This window comes from Gracilinanus agilis, chromosome 1 (assembly GCF_016433145.1).
Source record: "Gracilinanus agilis isolate LMUSP501 chromosome 1, AgileGrace, whole genome shotgun sequence".
NCBI classification, from domain to species: Eukaryota; Metazoa; Chordata; class Mammalia; order Didelphimorphia; family Didelphidae; genus Gracilinanus; species Gracilinanus agilis.
The window spans coordinates 248,329,031-248,347,907 of record NC_058130.1 but is presented as its reverse complement, the minus strand read 5'-3'; the positions used below and the strand labels follow the sequence as shown (position 1 = coordinate 248,347,907).

Here is an 18,877-nt window from a genome sequence, read left to right as displayed (position 1 = left end):
ATTATTATCTCCATTCCATAGATGAGGAAACTGAAGCTGAGAGAATTTAAGTGCCTTGCCCAGGATCACATAGCTTGTAAATGTCTGAATCAGGGTTCAAACTCAGGCCTTCCTGACTCCAAGTCCTGCATTTTACCCATTATGCCACCTAGACAATGCCTAAATAATCTTAGACACAAAGAGACAGTGATACATCAAAATTATTATTTGCCATTTTATATAAAGGAACTTTTTAGACTTAAACTACATTAATATATGGATATATTTATTTATTACTTTAAATTTCCTTGGCAAAAATTCCAATCTGATGCCTCATCATGGCATGAAGGTGAACCCTGGGTTCTTGAAGACCATGCCAGAGGACATAAGATTTGACAGTTTCTATACCAAACTGGAAAGGCTTTAAGTATGATCTGGGTGATGGATCCTGTGTCTATGGTTGTAGGACCAGTTTAGTTAAGATTGGAGAGGTTTATCACCAAAGCACTGGTTACCAGGCAATAATAATAACTATTATTATTTTGGCAACAGTAGCTCAGAAAGAACACCTCTAAGGCATGGAAGGGGTATGATCTACATCAATGGAAAGGAGACTCCTACTGATGTAAACATAGATCTTTTCACATGTTGCTATATGTTTGGTAATTTGCCCATTCCTTTACTCATACTCTTATACCTTGATTGAAAGGTCATGAATTAAGTTGAATTTTTTAATTGAAAAATTTCAAAAACTCTAAAAGAATATGTGATTTAAAGGAACTGGGCAATGGTTTCTTTTGTAAAAATTAAAAATGCTTTGGTAAAGTGAAGAATCATCTCTGATTTTTCTAGATTGTAAGTTGATTTTCATATAGAGTTCACTGAAAGTGGGACGTTTTAATTGCCCTTATACTATAGTTAAAAGCATTAAAAAACAACAGAAAAGACACATCTTAGTTTACAACATTTACTATGAAACAAGTAACTGATAGATTATTTAATTGAATACCTACATTCAAAACACCTGAATATTTGAATTATTGGTATTTTTATGGCTTCAATTAAGACAGCTATGTCTCATGGAGTAATATAAAGTTCAATATTACAAATAATTAAAAACCTCAAAGGCATTTGTATTCCTCTGATTTCATCTAATAATGGAAATAATTTAGGATTTATCCAAACTATATGGAATGGGATTGCTTGTCCCAAATCCATATAGCAATGTATATGTGTTTATATCTTAATATCTATAGAATTAGTGTGTTGGGAGATTTGTTTTTCCTTCCCTCCCATTCTCTTTTCATTACATCATTAAAAGCAAAATCTTCTGCTTTACACTTGTTGTTAGTTTTTTAAATTTAATTTCATTGTAAAGCCTTGTCACAACATTTTAATTTTAAAAAGAATAATGTGGCAGGATACGAGAACCAATTGCTGATCTTCTGTTGACCTAAGAGTCATTTTCTATTCTTTTCATTTCCTCACCCTCATCAACCAGCTTATGATTCATATCAAGCCTACCACAAAAGTGGCATCATGAACACTCTGAAATTAATGCCCTGAAATTATACGGATAGACTAGATGCCCTCTGAGTTTACAGCTGTCTGACATTTGAGTTGAACCTATGAAAACAACAGATTGTATTAAAAAAAGATATGATTTAATGCAAACAGTCATCTTTGTTTTCTTGCTTGTTGAAATGACAAAGCTGAATGCCCCTGAAGCATCTTGTGGGGTCCCAGAATGGTTCCGACCTTCTTTCGCTGCATCCTCTGACTTATAAGATTTCATATATATGTAATCATCAGCCTAGTAGGAACTCAACAAATATTAATTGAATGAGTAGAAATTCCCATTATTTTGACTACTCTTAGGCTTTGTTACCATGCTACTGTTAGAGTTAATGCCATGGAACCAGAAAATCAAATCAACAAATGTTTATCCAGTATATTGGTTATATTGGTATTTTCCTAATTGAACTTTATCAAATGAGGCTCAACATGCCCTACCTTATATTGAATTTTGTTTTAAAGAGATTTTAGCACAATTCAATTCAATCACTTCAATTCAATTTCATAGACATTTATTCAGCTCTACATGCAAGACCCCACTGTGCTGGGCACTATAATAGCAATAATAGGAATCAAGTGCAATTTTCTGGAACAATTGGTAAACCTGAAGCATGGAAGATTCTGAAAAGTCTAAGAAAAACTATAAAATGATCAAGGGATTAAAAAAAAAAAGAAAAAGGCCCAGATGGAGCCAGAATTAATTAGGAAAAGTGGACAGTTAATGTGCAATGAGGTGCATTTAAAAATGTTTGAACTAAAACATTTAAAAACCCACCTCCCCACCATTCTATCCTCTAATGCTTCTAGCCATTTCTTTTGTGATAAGTTGAATGTTCAATAGGGAAAGCTCACATGGTAGGGAGGTGGTTGTGAGTAATTTTCAAATTTGAATCAGGTACCTAATTTCTTTATCCTAGATCTAGACTCAGGAATAAAGGCTAAAGAAACTAGGAAGATTAAATATGAAGGAAGGGAGGATGAAGAGTGATACAATTTTGACTTAAAAATTCATTAAGGGCAATTATAGAAAACTGTCTCACTATTCTTCATTATTTCTCAAGGCAGAATAAAGGGCAAATAGACTTGGGTCGTGGCATGAAGAATTTAGGTTCTGGCCCCAGAATGGGAGAGGCTGTAGAATTTTCTTAGTGGGAGTCTTTTTGAAAAGGATATGTCTGGCTTGGCTTGGCTTGATTTAGGAGTGGTCTTGCCCTGAAATTATAGTGATAGACTAAGTGACCTCTGAGGTTACTACTGCTTGACCTTTGAGTTGAGCCTATGAAAACAACAAGTTATATCAAAATTGCACACACATAGCAAGAATGATATGCCAAACCTTGAGCAGGTGATTTCTCCTGTTCCATGCATGGTTGGCCCTCCTGGGCATTTGTAGGAGAAATTCATGCACACAGGGCATGCAGACTAAATGAAATACCAACTGCTCCCAGTGTTCAGTGAAAACATTTTATTCAACACATTCATCATTTCCTTTGTGATTTCTGAAAAAAAAATAGGATCTCATGCATATGTCAAAGCTCTCTTTGGCTTAGTCATGAGAAGAGCTGGGCCTTCATTTCCTTAGCTGCTCACTGGCCCGGAATAGGCTTAAGAGCATAGAAATGAAAATTCTATCAATTTTTGTAGACTTACAATCAGCCATGTAATAAAAGGCAATTTCTTAGTTTTCCCTAAATCTAATTCAGGTTTCCTAATCAATCAATCCATTAGTCCAATCCACTTTCTACTTTAGTTAATGAACAGCTGCTTTGACAAGAGTAGCCAGATATAAAGATATACATTTGATGGCTTGATATTGTTCTCTATGAAAATAGTTCCCTACCCAATTGCTATGACAGAACACTTTTTGTTTCTAAAGTAGCAATATATATCATTCTCCCCTCCCACCCTCCCACCCCCGCCCCCGCGCGCCAAAGAATGGCTATTGAACAAATTCAACCAGAAATAAGGAGTAGCTAAAACTGGATCTTTATGGAATTGAGGCTAGTCATCATATAGCTATTCTCCTTATGATGTATAATGTGGTCATCATAATCGTGAACACGGGACTCGATGGAGATGGCATAAATATACATGCTTGTCTATAACAACATAGGCATGCCTACTGTACGTCTCTGAAATTTCTTGATGATGGCTGTCCCTGTTTTGTACAGTTACAACTGCCATTAGTAGCAATAAGATGGAAATATGAATGTGTAGAGAGTATTTTGTATGCTGTATTTTACAGAGTCTATGCAAGCTGGAGGGGCAATGGGAAACTGTATACAGAGATTCACAGGCAGACAGATGCACACATTGATAGTAGATGAAAGGGGATCAGATTTGGAACTTTCCTTTTTTCCCCTCTAAGGATCTAGCTGCTGTATTTCTAATTGCAGACTCCGTTTCAGTTTTGATGCATGAATCTCCTTTTCCCATCTACCTTTTCAACATTTAGAAGATGGGATGTAAAGCAAGCATGCACGTGAGGGTTCTCTTCTGAGCCAGAGAGCCAAGTCAGAGCCCTGGGACATCCCTCTAGGAAGCTCTTGTGTAGAGAGGGGGCTAAGGTGAAGGCAGGTCATGTAGGAGAAGGGAAGAAACCGCAGGAATAAGAGGCATGAGGATGCCTGGGCTACGTTCCAATAGTGAGACAATGGGGAGAGCCTTGGCTGTGGAGTCAGAGACAGTTGGTTCAAGTACCACCTCTATTGTATCACCACAGTGGCCTTTGGTAATTCACTTCATATCCCTGGGCCTTAGTTTCCTTATGTGAAAAATGAGGAGATTGAATTACTGGCTTCCAAGGTCTCTTCTACTTTTAAATCTACAAACTTGAATGAGAGACGGAGGTCGAGTGAATTAATAAGTGGTAATCAAGGGGGATCCAAAACATGAAGTTTCTGAGGGCATCTAGGTGGCATAGTGGAGTGAGCACTGGACCTAGAGTCAGGAAGACCTTGACTTCAAATCCACCCTCAGACATTTATTAGTTGTGTGACCATGGGCATGCCATTTAACTTCTGTTTCAGTTTCCCCATCTGTAAAATGGGGTTAATAGTAGCTATCTTTCAGGGTTGTTGAGAAGATCAAATGAGAGAATATTTATAAAGTGCTTTGCAAGCATTAAAGTGGTATATGAATGCTAGCTATTTTTATTTCTCCTGTAACTTTTGGGAGAGACCTACTGCCCATGTAAGGATTAATAAATCATCTAAATAATATTTTTTCCCAATAAATCGAATCTTTGAGGGATCAAATATTCTGAGGGGTAAAAACAAATAATCCACTATTGCATTTAATGCTTCCTTAACTATGTGGATAGAAGTAATCAGATCTTACCCATGAGACCAAAAGAATAGGGTGAAAGAGCAAGAAGAGAATGCTTTTGTATAGTTATATAGTGTACAGAAAAGGTACACATCTATATATATATATATAACTCCCAAATATATGGACACATAGGACTCCGTGTGGCCTAATAGATAGAAGGTTAAAAGGTTAGAAAGGTGTCAGGATGTTATGAGTTCAAGTCCTGCCTGGAATATATACTAGCTTTGTGACTTTGTGACTGCAACCTAGCCTCTAAGTGTTCCATGTAATCCTCTAAAACTCTAACCAAGTTGTTGACCTGAATTAATGGAGTGAGTTCCCTATAATGATTAAGTCATATATCTGGGCTATCATCCTTCCCTCTACCTCTCCCCTCGTATTCTCCCTTCTCCATTCAGGTATAAATGATTTATTCTGGGAACTCTAATACATGTGTGTATGCCTATGGATTGGGGTGTGTGTGTATGTGTATGTGTGTGTGTGTGTGTGTGTGTGTGTGCCTTTTTTGGTACAGATTTGCGATTTTGTAGGATCATAGATTTAGAGCTAGAAGGGAACCTTATGGACCATGAAGTCCAATTCCTTAATTATATGGATGAGGAAAACGAGGCTCAGAAAAGCTAAGGGTCTTGCTCTGGGTTATACAGCTAGGTAGTGTCTGAGTATATTCAAACTTCAGTCTTCCTCAGTACTCTTTCCATTAGGCCACCCAATTACCTCATTGTGGAAATTACCAGCCCTTGACCAGTGTGGGTTAGTAACTATATTTGCAATTTATGGTCATAGAGAATTGCCCAGGAGTACTAAAGGGCTACATGTTTTTTCCATGGTCACAGAGTTAGCATATATTTCAAGAAGGAATTGAATCCAGGTTTTAATGACTCCAATGCTGGTTCTCTAATTACTTCAGCATACCAATTGTCATTACAGAAAAACTACTTATAGGGAACCATGACTTTTGGTCTGTAGATCTCTTAGCCTGGAAAAGGTAAACAACCTGATTGAGTTTAAGGGACTATTTGTCACTAGTTGAAGTCACAGTCTTTTTTTTAAACATGTGGCATATTCTATAATCAAGCACCTTATAAAGACATGCATGAAAAGGAGCCAATTGATGGTAGATAGTGGAATGGGAGATATGTGAAAGTCAGCTAATGTGGAGGGCCCTGTTTATATTTGTTTGGAGTACCTCACACTCTGTGGTTTCTATTTTATTCCTCATCTTTGTGGTAGGAATCCTAATTTAGGAGTGTGATTTTTCTTTTCTTCTTCTTTTTTTTTTTAATGGAATGGTTTTGTCAGGAGCTGCCTGTCAGTGAGGGGCTTACTAGAATACTCTGTAGTTACTGTGGAGTACTATGATTGATTTGGGATTATTGGCCCTCCTCTCCTCTGTCTTATCAGTAGACCTTGTATACTGTCTCTGTGATCATGTGCGTACATTTCCATTCCTGCCTATGTTAAAACAACTGTTGCTACCAGCGATTCAATATAATAAACTCCAATGGATATGTGATTCCCCAATGATATGATATGACATATATAGCATGGTATATATCAAATAGAGAGGCCCAATAGGATAAATAAAGAATATTGGGGCACGCTGAATTCAGATTTTTAAAAATTTCTTTTTGTTGCAATTACAGTTCCAAAGATATTAAACACTTGCTTTTCTTTGCCAATTGTCTTTTTTGGTGGGTAGGAGAAGAGGGTTAGCTTGTTTCTCTGCTCTAATAAAAAGATGCAGAATCACACAAGGAATAAATTAGAGATGGATAGGTACTGAATGAAATATGATGGATTGCCTGTGTGACATAGAGAAGATACATGTGACCAGAGCCTCCTAGCAATCAGCTCTGGAAAGAGCATGGAGAAATTGTCATGTGTAGCCCTTAGCAACCTCTCTTCCTTACAAGTAGGGTACATGCCAGCAGAACATCATGGGTTGCTTTGATGGTTAGAAAATGCAGAGATAGTGACATGCGTGACCTTTAACCAAATACTGATCTGAAACAAGCCCTACATTTAGCCCAGCACAGAGTAACTCAGAAGTCAGAAAGACACCTCACTGTACGATGCTAAGCTTCGATACTATTTTCTCAAGCATCTCCGCATAGCTTTACCCCTAACCTGTAACTCCATCTTCTGATACTATATCTCTATGTGAGGGCTATTGACTTTTCTGGGCACTAAAGGCATCTATCACCACACTTACAGGATTTTAATGGAATGATGTGCCCAAAGAGATCTTCTCTCAGGATGATAGTCCATCCCATAAAGCTACACTTATTCAAACTAGGTAGGGATCTGATGGCACCAGAAAAGTGGTAGCGATAACAATCACAGCTCAAATATCTTTTTTTTTCTTTTTCATGATGATAATGATGGCAGGAGCATTAGAATGACAGGGGTACAGTTTATATAGTCTTGCTGTTTTAGGAATAAAGCTAGTTGATTTAGCAGTCATATAGTCTACTTGCATGCTGGAGTGATATGAGGAGAACCTTCCTTTTCATTGCCCTCTCCAAAAGGTTGGTCTGGGTTTTACAGCTAAGTGGCTTGAGGAACCTCGTGGATTCCAAACTGTCACTGCACATGCAGACTGGCTATTCCCACTTCTCAGTCCAGTTTGTAGGAGCATTTGGGGGCACCTACAGGGTGGTGCCATCTTTATGAAACACAACACCAGTTCTCTCCACTAAGCAATTCTAAGTTTCCAAAACCTTTCAATTTCGAGTCTGGTTCCAGGGAAGGATGTTGCCTGAGGCGATCCTTCCTCTGTCCAACCCTAATTCTACTGGATGATACTTTCCCACAAAGCCAGACTGAAAGGTGGTACCCCTCCTCAAATAGGTACTAAACAGAAACTAGAGCTATCCCTGAAATGATACATATTTATACGTATATATATATATATTTCTTCTTCCTTTGTGTGCATATAAGCATATATTAATATATATGTATGGAAAGAGAGGTGCAATACATAGAAACAGTTGATTTGTATATGTATATATATATGTATATATGTATACATATAGCTGACATTATAGCTCATGTTGTTATAACATTATGTACCTCCGACCAGCGAGGAGTACTACCTGTCAGTGGCGAGTAGAGAGTAGCCACAAAATGACCGCCCTTGTCTCTTCCGTGTGGCTGTAACAGTCAATGACGTTGGCAGCAGCACATGAAGTGAACTTGGAATTCATCCCTCCTTAAGCCAAGGAGATAAGCTTTACAAAAATATAGGACTGTGTGCTAGCTGCCTCTTCTTTAGGGGGTTTAGAGGATCTGGACTGAGAGAGGATAGGGATCAGGGACCTTCTGTGGCTGTCTCAATGATTTATTTAAGAAATGGCTTTTCCAGCTATATCGAGACAGGGCACATGATAATTCTGTCCTCCAGGAGGACACTGACTACCAGGAATCCAAAGTACAGGCCAAACATGGTAAATCCCAGGATTTTGTTCATCCTCCATTTGCAGAGAGCGATGGAGATGATGACAAAGAGTAGCATGATGAAGAGGAGAACGATGGCACAGAAGAGACCATTGCTGCTGACCGTCACTGGCTGGAATCTGTGAATAGTGGCATATAAGAGCCAGGGCAGTGGGAGTCTAGGAGGAAACAGAAGCAGAGATAAGAAGGTAGGGAAGGAGAGAGGCAACTAGTGATCAAATATGTTCCAAGAGACATTTAAAAGAAATGAAGAGTTTCATAAGTTGTCACTGGAAGGGGATGTCTATTTTGGTTTTCTGTGCTGGAATTGAGTTAGAAGTCAGAGAAGGAAACAGTTTTGTTCCTTTTTGATTGGACAGTGAGGAAATTAAAATTATGCTGTATCATTTAATTCTTCTTTTTTTTAAAAAAAACCCTTACCTTCCATCTTGGAGTCAATACTGTGTATTGGCTCCAAGGCAGAAGAGTGGTAAGGGCTAGGCAATGGGAGTTAAGTGACTTGCTCAGGGTCACACAGCTGTGAAGTGTCTGAGGCCAGATTTGAACCTAGGACCTCCCAATCTCTAGGCCTGGCTCTCAATCCACTGAGCTACCCACCTGCCCCTCTGTATCACTTAATTCTTGATTCTACTCTGAAATTTATCTTACTTTCCATTTTGTCAAACCTCATTTCTCAGTTTAGCTCCAAAATTCTATCTCTCCTAGTCTGAACTACTCAGAACTAAAGATGTAGTTCAGTGGCAGGCTACCTTTTTAAAGAGGGGGCCAAAGGAAAGGAAATGCTCATCTGTCAGCCTGTTTCTAAGGCAACTCTTTTGAAGTTTCATTGTATTGTATCCTACTCGTATTGGTCAGATTAGAAATAATGTCAGGAGGCAGATGGAACATTTGAGGGGGGCCACATCTGGCCCTCGGGCCATAGTTTGCCCATCACTGGGTAGTTGAATAACATGATCACTCTAAGATACTCTCCTCCTACCTTGCATTTGCTTGCTAACCACTTTAACCTGGGAACCTTATTTAGTTTACCTGTAAATAGAAACCAGTTTAGGCAGATCTCCTTCCCAAGGGACAGTCCTGCCCTCAACTCTTTTAGTAAAAACAAACAAACATGGAGTGGTTTGGTCTCCCCAGGGGGATAACTAACTGGGTTGTCCAGATTGGGATGGCTCTGATTTTCTATCCAAGACAACTAGAGATATTTGAGGCCCCTAAAGAAATTAACATTCTATAATTGTCAGAGGGGGTCATGATCAGTCACACCTAAAGACCAATACATTTTCCCTAATTGCAGCCAATCAGAAAGCTCCCCAACTAACCTGATCCCCTCCTTTCCTGTATTTAAATAAAAATGGGTTTTTCTGTAACATCTGGGTCCCTAGTTTTACTGAGGTTGTTAGAAGGAGCCATCTTATTAACATCTATACACATCACTCTTAATAAACTAGTATCTTGCTGGAGGGAAAAAACTGCCTCAGTTTCATTTTACTCAACATAACAATTTGAGGCAGGGAGGTGGGATTAGGGATCCTAAAGGAAAAAATTCCTATAGATGAGTAATCTATCCATTCTCCATCACAATGGAAAGTGACTTATGGATTTCATTTAAAACTAGCAATATTTTTTAATTTTAAAATTTATTTTTATTGTCATGCAAAACATACTTCCATACTGGTTATTGTTGTTAGAGCAAACTCATATATAACTGAAGCTCCAAAATAAAATCTGAACAGATTGATGTTAAAGATGACTCCAACATTGTTCTTTCTCTGGAGTGAAACTAATTATATTTCCTAAGCTCAAGTTTTTAATGTTACTCTGTTCTATGGAAATGCAAAGAGATTGTTGCCACCATCAACAGTCTTTTATGAGTACATACTTTCAAGTTTGTGCCTGGATCTGGGTAGGGCTTGGGAGAGACAGAAATTTGGTTGAGAAAACACTGGACCAGTCCTGAAGGGACTGAAGTTAGTGAAAAGTGAATTTCTAAACATGGGAGGAGTCTGAGGCAGCACTGGAATCCGGCATGGTCACCTACCCACTATCAAAGAGGAAGGATTTTGGGGAGTGGGTGATGGGGAAAAAGAGAAACACTGGAGAGGCATTATGGCCTATTAAAAAGAATTTTGCACTAGAACTCAAAAGACCTGGTTTTAAATATTGTCTGCAACACTTGCTAGCTTATTGTCACTTACCTTAGTGTTCTCATCTGTAAAAAAAAAGAAGAAATACTAATACTTGCACTACCTACCTTATTATGTTGTGAAGATAGACCCTGTAGAACTTAGTGAATTATATGTGAATTATTATTTTTATTAAAGTATTGTACTACTTTTAGAGTAGAAGTTTTCATCCATTCATTTATCCATCCAAATATTAAGTACCTACTGTACAGAAATCAAACTGTTTTAGGCACTGAATGGTGACATAAAGATTCATATAATAGTCATCATCCATCATCTGATAGCTGCTGTAAAAATATGAAAAAATTATTTTGTTGATGAAAACTAATAGAAGTTTAATAGTGAGGAGGATTCTAGTGAGGGAATATATGGTGGGGATAAACAACAAAGGCTGATTTGATTCCTGGCTAACGTCAGATATTCTATTAAACTAGAATAGCCAGAAGAACTGGGAAGGGTATTTATCCTAAAATGCATTTCCTAATGAGATATGTGAACCTTTATGACATCCATGAAACTTGAGCAGCTCTCCATTAAACAATTTGAAGTGAGGCTGACCTACATCAGGCCCTCATATCTTGAAGACCCTCTACATCCTAGAAGATTCCTCCCTTCTCCCCCAACTACTGGCCAAATCTAAGGCAACTTCCATTCTTTTTAGGGATACAATCAGAAATGGCCTTCAGAGCTATGTGGATAGGATATTATTTGGTTTTACATCTGCTAATCACTATTTGGCACAAAGTTAGATTCTGGGATTCTACTGAATGTAAGGGGTGGGGTTTCAAGGCATTACACAGTTTTGAGATTTGGAAAGGACTTGGATGGTCATCTAGTTTCCAATTCATATGTAAAAGGAACCCCCACTCCAATATACCTGATTAATAATAGTCTGTCAGGTGGGCTATTTCATTTTTGGATAGTCCTAATTGTTAGGAAACTTTTGCTGACATTAACCTTAATCTAGCCTCTTTACAACTTCTGCCTCTTGTCCCCCTGGTTAGGTATTATAGAGCCAAACAAAACAAGTCTAATCCTTCCTCCACATTAGCCTTTCAAATATTTGAAGATAGCTATCATATCCCCTGGGAGTTTTCTCTAGGTTTCACCTGCAAGTTCTTTCAACTTGCCCTCAAATACTGTGGTTAAACCATTGTGGAACTATGATTCAAGGCTGAGCCAGCTTGGGCGCCCTCTTATGGAAATTTCAGATTATCAATGTCCTTCTTAGATTGTGTGTCCAGAAACAAACAGAACATTCCAGATGAGCTCTGATGAGAAAAGTGTGCAATGAGGCTGCTATAGCACATCTCTAATAGTGGCAGTCTTTCTGACTGCTTCACAACACTGCCGAATCATATTGTATTTTCCCACAAAAACTTCCTTTTTTTTTTTTTTAAAGCACAATTGCTGTCTCTCCATGCATCTCTTGTTTTATACTTGTGAAGATGATTTTTTTTTTTGTACTCAAGTGGAAGACTTTACATTTATCCCTATTTTTGTTCATCTTTAGAGACTTCAGAGACTGAGTCCAGTCTGGAGGTGTCAAATTCACATTCTGTTGCCACAAAGGGACCCAAAAAAACCCAAGACATGAACTAGATTAAAATGTAATTGGGAAATGTTTGACAAAATGGATATATATGTGTGTGTGTGTGTGTGTGTGTGTGTGTGTGTGTGTGCGCGCGCGCGCGCGCGTGCGTGTGTGTGTGTGTGTGTAATACAACATAGATGATGTTACTTTGTGGTTTTTTTAATATGTTCCCCTGTCTTTATTTTTGAGTTTGTCTCACCATGGCTCTGGCCTGTCAATATCCATTTTGGTTCTGACTTGCCATTCTCTGTGCTACTACTTGATTTTGAGTCATTTGAACTTTTGATAAGCATGCCATTTATGCTTTATTTAAATCATTGATAAAATATATTAAATAATATAGGGCTAAGGTAAAAGTTAAAAGTCTTTGGACATGCTATTAGAGACCTACCATTGATTTTGAACCATTAATTACTGCTCTTTGAGTCTGGCCACTGTAAAAAGGAATTCTTTATTCCTTTTTTAATTTAATGGGGGAGCTTGAGGCCCTCTTGCCATAGAGATGTGTAGGGATTAACCAGCCCACAGTGACAGGAAGTAGAAACCATAGAGATAGGAAGGAGGAACCATAGAGACAGGAAGTAAGGTAGAAAAAGGGTATAAAAGGGGCCAGAGTGAGTTGGGGGATGGTCTGGGTGGGTGGGTGGGAGTGTCAGTTGTTGATAGTTAGGTGTTGGCAGTTGTGGGGAAGTGGGCTGCTGGGAGTGTGTTGGGTTGGTGATTGGCATTTAGTTGCTGGAATATAAAAGGCGAGCCTGAGCTCACTGATAGGGCTTTTTGGCTTTAGCCTTTAGAGGGTTTTTGGCTTTAGCCTTTAGAGGGCTTTTTGGCTTTTGTGTTTATGGCTTTTAGTTTGGGCTGTTAGGTTGTTTTCCTTTCTTGAACTTTTTTGGGACATGGTTGGTCTTCATTGACAGACCTAATTGGGGTTGGATTAAACACTGACTGGGCTGGTTTTGATTGGACTAGATTGGGTTGGAACTTTGTGGGGTGGTTGTTATTCGTGTAAGTTATAGGCAGTTATAGGTAGATATAGGCAGTTTTAAGTAGTAATTATAGGTAGTTATAGGATAACTAGTATAGACATTAGGAAATTTTCTTTCTTTACCTCTTTCCTATATTTCCCTCCTTTACTATATTTTTTTCCTATCTCTATCTTAATAAAATTGTTAAAAGCTGCTCTTTTATTTTTGTCATACCCCTATGTTAACCCTTATACCACCCAAACAGATCTGAATCCATCAAATTTGTTAGTCCTGGGCCTGGCACTAGGAAGATTCATCTTCCTGAGTTCAAGTCTGGCCTCAGACACTTAATAGCTGGGTAACCCTGGGCAAGTCACTTAATCTAGTTTGCCTTAGTTCCTCATCTGTAAAATAAGCAGGAGGGGAAATGGCAAATCATCCTAGTATCTATACCAATGATTCCCAAAGTGGGTGCCACCACCCCCTGGTGGGTGCTGCAGTGATCCATGGGGGCGGTGATGGCCACAAGTGCATTTATCTTTCCTATTAATTGCTATTAAAATTTAAAAAAATTAATTTCCAGGGGGCTAAGTAATATTTTTCCTGGAAAGGAGGTGGTAGGCCAAAAAAGTTTGGGAAACACTGATCTGTACCAAAGAAAACCTCAAATAGGGTCACAGAGTTGGAAATAACTGAAAAATGACTGAAAAAGGAAAAAAAAGATGATCTAGGTTCATTCATTCATTTATATTGAATGAATTCAAACTATGGGTAAGTTGCCATGCTTATGTGCTGTGAGGGATAAAAAGAAGCTTTAAAATGTTATCTGCTCTCAAAAAGGAATACATGGGAGGAGCATGTCTGTTAACAATAAAAGATAATTAACATTATATAACAATAAAGGCCAATTCAATAGACAGGAAATGAATGGTGAAAGGAACACAGAATTATAGGATCTGGCATCAGAAGAAATCTTAGAATGTAGAACATAGAATACTTGGAAAGGACCACATAACTTATCTGGTCTAATTCCTTCATTTTACAAAGGAGAAAAATGAGTCCCAGAATAGTTAAGTAACTGAAGACCTTGCCCCAAGGTCAAAATTTAACAGAGCTGGGATTCAATTCAAGGTCCTCTGTCTACAAATTCAGGGGCTTTCTCATTATACTAAGATGAGAATTGTTTGTTTCTACAAAAAAAAAAAATTGGGTTGAAAAAACCCTTAAAATATTAAGTAAAAGATGCCTTCCACCTCCAGAGAAAGAACTGATGGAATTTGAAAACAGACCCAGACATACTATACTTCACTTTTGTTTGTTATAGTTCTCTTTCATAAAAGAACTAATGTGGAAAGATAGTTTACACATATAGTGTCTATATCAGATTGCTTGCTCTTTCAGGGAGTGGGGAGGGGAGAGAGAGAAGGGAAGAGTGAGAATTTGGTTCAAACTTAAAAAAATGAAGGTTAAAAATTGTTTTTTCATCTAATTGAGGAAAAAAATATTATTACCATAAACCCCATTAAGGTTGAACAACATTGGCCAAGAGGTGCTTCCTTTACTTAGATTTTTGTTTTGGGCTATGTTTCTGAAAAGGTTTAATATAATTTAGGAAAAATTTGTGGGGAGACTCCCTAGGAAGCTATTCAATTTGATTTTAGGTAGTTTCTATGATAGCAGTTTTGATAGATAACCAAGGTCATGTATAGTTTATTTGTACATAGTTTTTTATATTTTGTCTCTCCCGTTAGACTATGGTCTTCTTGAGAACAAGGACTATATTTTACCTTTTCTTTATATTGCAAATGTAGAATACAGTGTTTGCCCCATAGAAGGTGCAGAATAAATGCTTATTTACTGACTGATTAGGGTCCAGACATTAGTTTCTCAGTGACCATAAAAGAAGGTGCAAAAAGAACTGGTTTTGGGGGAGGGGAAATGGAAGTTAAATTGTGAAATGAAAATAGAGATGGATTTAAAAGCTTGTCTTGTATATCAACCTGTGGTTTAGTCATTGTTCAGTCACGTCCAACTCTTCATGACTGCATTTAAGGTTTTCTTGGCAAAGTTGCTAGAATGGTTTGGTATTTCCTTTTCCAGCTCACTTTCCAGATGAGGAAATTAAGGCAATCAGAGTTGACTTTCCCAGGGCCACACAGCTAGTAAGTGTCTGAGGCCAGATTTGAACCGAGGAAGATGAGTCTTTCTGACTCCAGACCCACCATTCTATCTACTGTACCACCTAGCTGACCATATCAGTCTGTGCCACGCTAAAAATGAGTAATGAAACAGACATCTAGGTGAATAGATTGTTTCCCTGAAAGCTCTGCTCATTATGACATGGTACTTTTGCATTTTTAATGGCATTTTATATGAACTCTTTTGGAGAGGATATGGCAGGAGAAAAGAACCATAAGAAAAATGAAGGAAAACAGACACAATTCCAAGGATTTGGCATTTAGAGGAGAATTTAGTACTATTGAAATGATAACATCTTAACTTCTTATAAGAAGAATTATATAATAAAGAAAATTGTTCTTTTCTACCAGGTCCCTCCATAGAAAATAATTATGAGAACTATAGGTCACACAAGAGGGTCATGACCTATAATTCTCCTGACTTTGAATAGTCTTGGAACTATTGATAATGATGTTTATATAAATGGCAGCTTTACTCATGCCAGAATTTTTCTGCTGAGTGTGAGTGGATATTTGTGCTGGATTCAAACCTCATTCTCTTTATGATTCAAACTCCAGTGGTATCAAAGGGGATTTTCTCTGGGGTCAGGGTGAAAAGAATATAGCGAAACTGCAAAAATATCTCATATCCACTTGAATCCCCATTGTTCTACAAACATACAACCAATGTGGGAGTTTGTAACTTTTTTGAGTAAATAAAATTTCTCCATGAGATTCCTTAAATGTACAAACCACATAGGGACTCAAATATCCTATTTATCTAATGGAAGTGAAAGAAGAAAATGTTAGCTGTGAAGACTTTGGTTCTAGCTAAAGGTCTTAATTTTTTGCTATAATATTTGGAGACTGCTGTTTTATCTGAGTGGGTTTAAGCAGAAAACAAGGCAAAGCTGTTCCCTTATAAATTCAACAGTACAGTTTCTACTTACCCCACTGTGATGTCGAAGATATTGCTCCCAACAGAGCTGGACACGGCCATATCCCCAAGTCCTTTCCGTGCCACTATGACACTGGTAATGAGGTCAGGGATAGAAGTCCCAGCAGCTAAGATGGTGAGGCCCATAATTTCTTCACTAATACCAATTGTTTCTCCAACCTGAGTGTGATAATAATAATAGTAGTAACAATTCACATTTAAACACTGTTTTACAGTTTACCCCTCCACTGCCTATACTAGACAGAGAATGAAAACTGAATGTGCCCTCAGCCCTCAAGGAAAGTTTCATGGAAAGCTTCATTTCCATATATCAAGCATCTGTCATGTTTGTAAGGGCAGGGCAGCTAGGTGGCTCAGTAGATTGACAGCCAAGTCTGGAGATGGGAGGTCCTGTGTTCAAATCTGACCTCAAACACTTCCCAGCTGTGTGATTCTGGTCAAATCACTTAACTTCCTTCATTGCCCAGCCTTTACCACTCTTCTGCCTTGGAACTTAGTATTGATTTCAAGATGGAAGGTAAGATTAAAAAAAATGAATGGGGGACAACGAGGTAAGACTTTAAAAATATGGCAGTAAAGAAAGTGGTGGTGAATGTGGGCAGATGGTAACATTAAAAATAAGTGATTACTAAGTAAAAACAGTGTAAATGATGGGCAGCCTCAGTACTCCATTGGTATTCTAGTAATACCAGGAGAAATTGATGGAAATTCCCATCACATCAGAGAATAATTTATGAAAGAACATAGACAAAAGGTGTAGAGGTTGGAAAAGAATGGAAGAGTTGCAATCTGTATCATTTGAGAATATGTTCTAGGAGCATACAAAAATGTTTAATAACTGTCTCTTTGCCTTACCCCTCCTAGCAAAAAGTACCCACGATACCTTCAAATGTAATCTACTTTATTAATATTTCCCCCATCACTCTTTAAACTTATTTATTTATTTAGAATATTTTTCCAAGGTTATGTCCCATCACTTTTCAAATTTTAGACAATCAATAACAATGACAAAAGAACCTCAATAGTGTTCTGAATTCTGAGGCTCGCACTGAAAATTTAATAATCAGCTATCCTGAGTTGGTATGAACTGGCTCCAGCACAGTCCTGAAATAATGCCATTGACTAGATCACAGATCCATTCAAATGCTTAATATTTTATGGTTTATAAAAAGCACATATTGCAAAGCTAACATACACAATCTCATTTGATTCTTCCAGTAATTCTGTGAAGTAGTCAGTATAACTCTTATTACTCTCATTTTCACTAAATTATATGAGAATTGAGAATAATCTCAATTAAGGTAGGACCATGCTAAGTAAAATGCAAGTGAATATATTAAATTTTTTGTTTGTGTTCCTACTAAGGTGTGGCAAGAGAATTTCTGGTTCAGTCTTTTTGTCGCTGCAATGACAAGAGAAAGACTGTGATGAGAAAGAAACTTTGCCACCACTAAGCTATATGAAGATTTAGTCTCTATTTTGAACTTCTAGTCATTGTTCTTGGAAGCTTGAGGGTCACAACATCTGCAGAATCAAGGATAGGAAAGGAGCCAAAGCTCCTGTGTTGACCAGCTGGCAGGTGCCCTTATCTTTTGCCTTCTGTTACTTGTTTTCAGATATGCATACCCTTATCTTCCCCTCCTGTTTTCTGTAAAATTCCATTTTTCTATGCTGCTCACATATTCACATTCTATATAAGATTGAGGAAGCTGATGCTCTGAGCTCTCCAGCCTTTTTTCTCCTTACAGAAGAGCCTGTGCTTTGAGCATAATGAAACTGCAGATAACTATCTCTGCATCATTAATTTGGTGATTGACAGCAGTACCTAATCAATGGGCTCTGGATAATTTTTATCTCAAAGGAGATAATAAAATTTAGAAATATGCATGTAAGCTCTGTGCCACCTAGATTGTCACTAGTAGTGGGCAAGAAAGATAATTAGAGTTGTAGCTGAAAGGTACCTTAGATATAATTTAGTCTATTTTATAGATTTTTCTTTATGGATTTAAGGAGACTGAGACTCAGAAAGTTTAAGTAATTTAGGCACAGATAAGAAGTGGTAGGGCAAGGTTTTGAATCTAGCTCCTTTGACTCTAAATCAGCACTTTTCCTTCTATACCAGTGATTCCCAAAGTGGGTGCTACTGCCCCCTGGTGGGTGCTGCAGCAATCTAGGGAAGCGGTGATGACCACAGGTGCATTTATCTTTCCTATTAATTGCTATTAAAATTAAAAAAATTAATTTCCAGGGGGCTAAGTAATATTTTTTCTGGAAAGGGGGAGGTAGGCCAAAAAAGTTTGGGAACCACTGCTCTATACCATAAAAGAATTTCAGAGAGTTTATATCTAAAATGATGGGGTTTGAGTAATTATAATTCATTAAACGTGGATCTGTAAGGATTGTCCTTTTCAAATGGACTTGTTCAGGTTTACATAGCTAATAGAGAGCCAGCAAGGTGGCACCAGCAGGTACAGCACTGGACCTGGAGTTAGGAAGATCTGAATTCAGATCCAATCTCAGACACTGTGTGACCCTGGATAAGTCACTAATCCTAATTGTCTCAGTTTCTTCATCTATAAAATGAGCTGGAGAGGGAAATGGAAAATCATTCCAGTATCTTTACCAGGAAAACTCCAAATGGGGTCATGCAGAGTCAG

General features: G+C 37.9%; 1 protein-coding gene across 1 annotated transcript in view; it reads right to left on the bottom strand.

Moving 5' to 3' along the window:
* Positions 1–8,251: 8,251 nt before the first annotated feature.
* SLC24A2 (solute carrier family 24 member 2) overlaps positions 8,252–18,877 on the bottom strand; it is a 328,495-nt gene continuing 317,869 nt past the window's right edge. The window contains exons 11-12 of the mRNA XM_044660717.1: positions 16,213–16,379; positions 8,252–8,501 (exon numbers count right to left, since the gene is read on the bottom strand). Coding sequence (XP_044516652.1) covers positions 8,252–8,501; positions 16,213–16,379 — 417 coding nt within the window. The remainder of the gene's footprint in view (positions 8,502–16,212; positions 16,380–18,877) is intronic.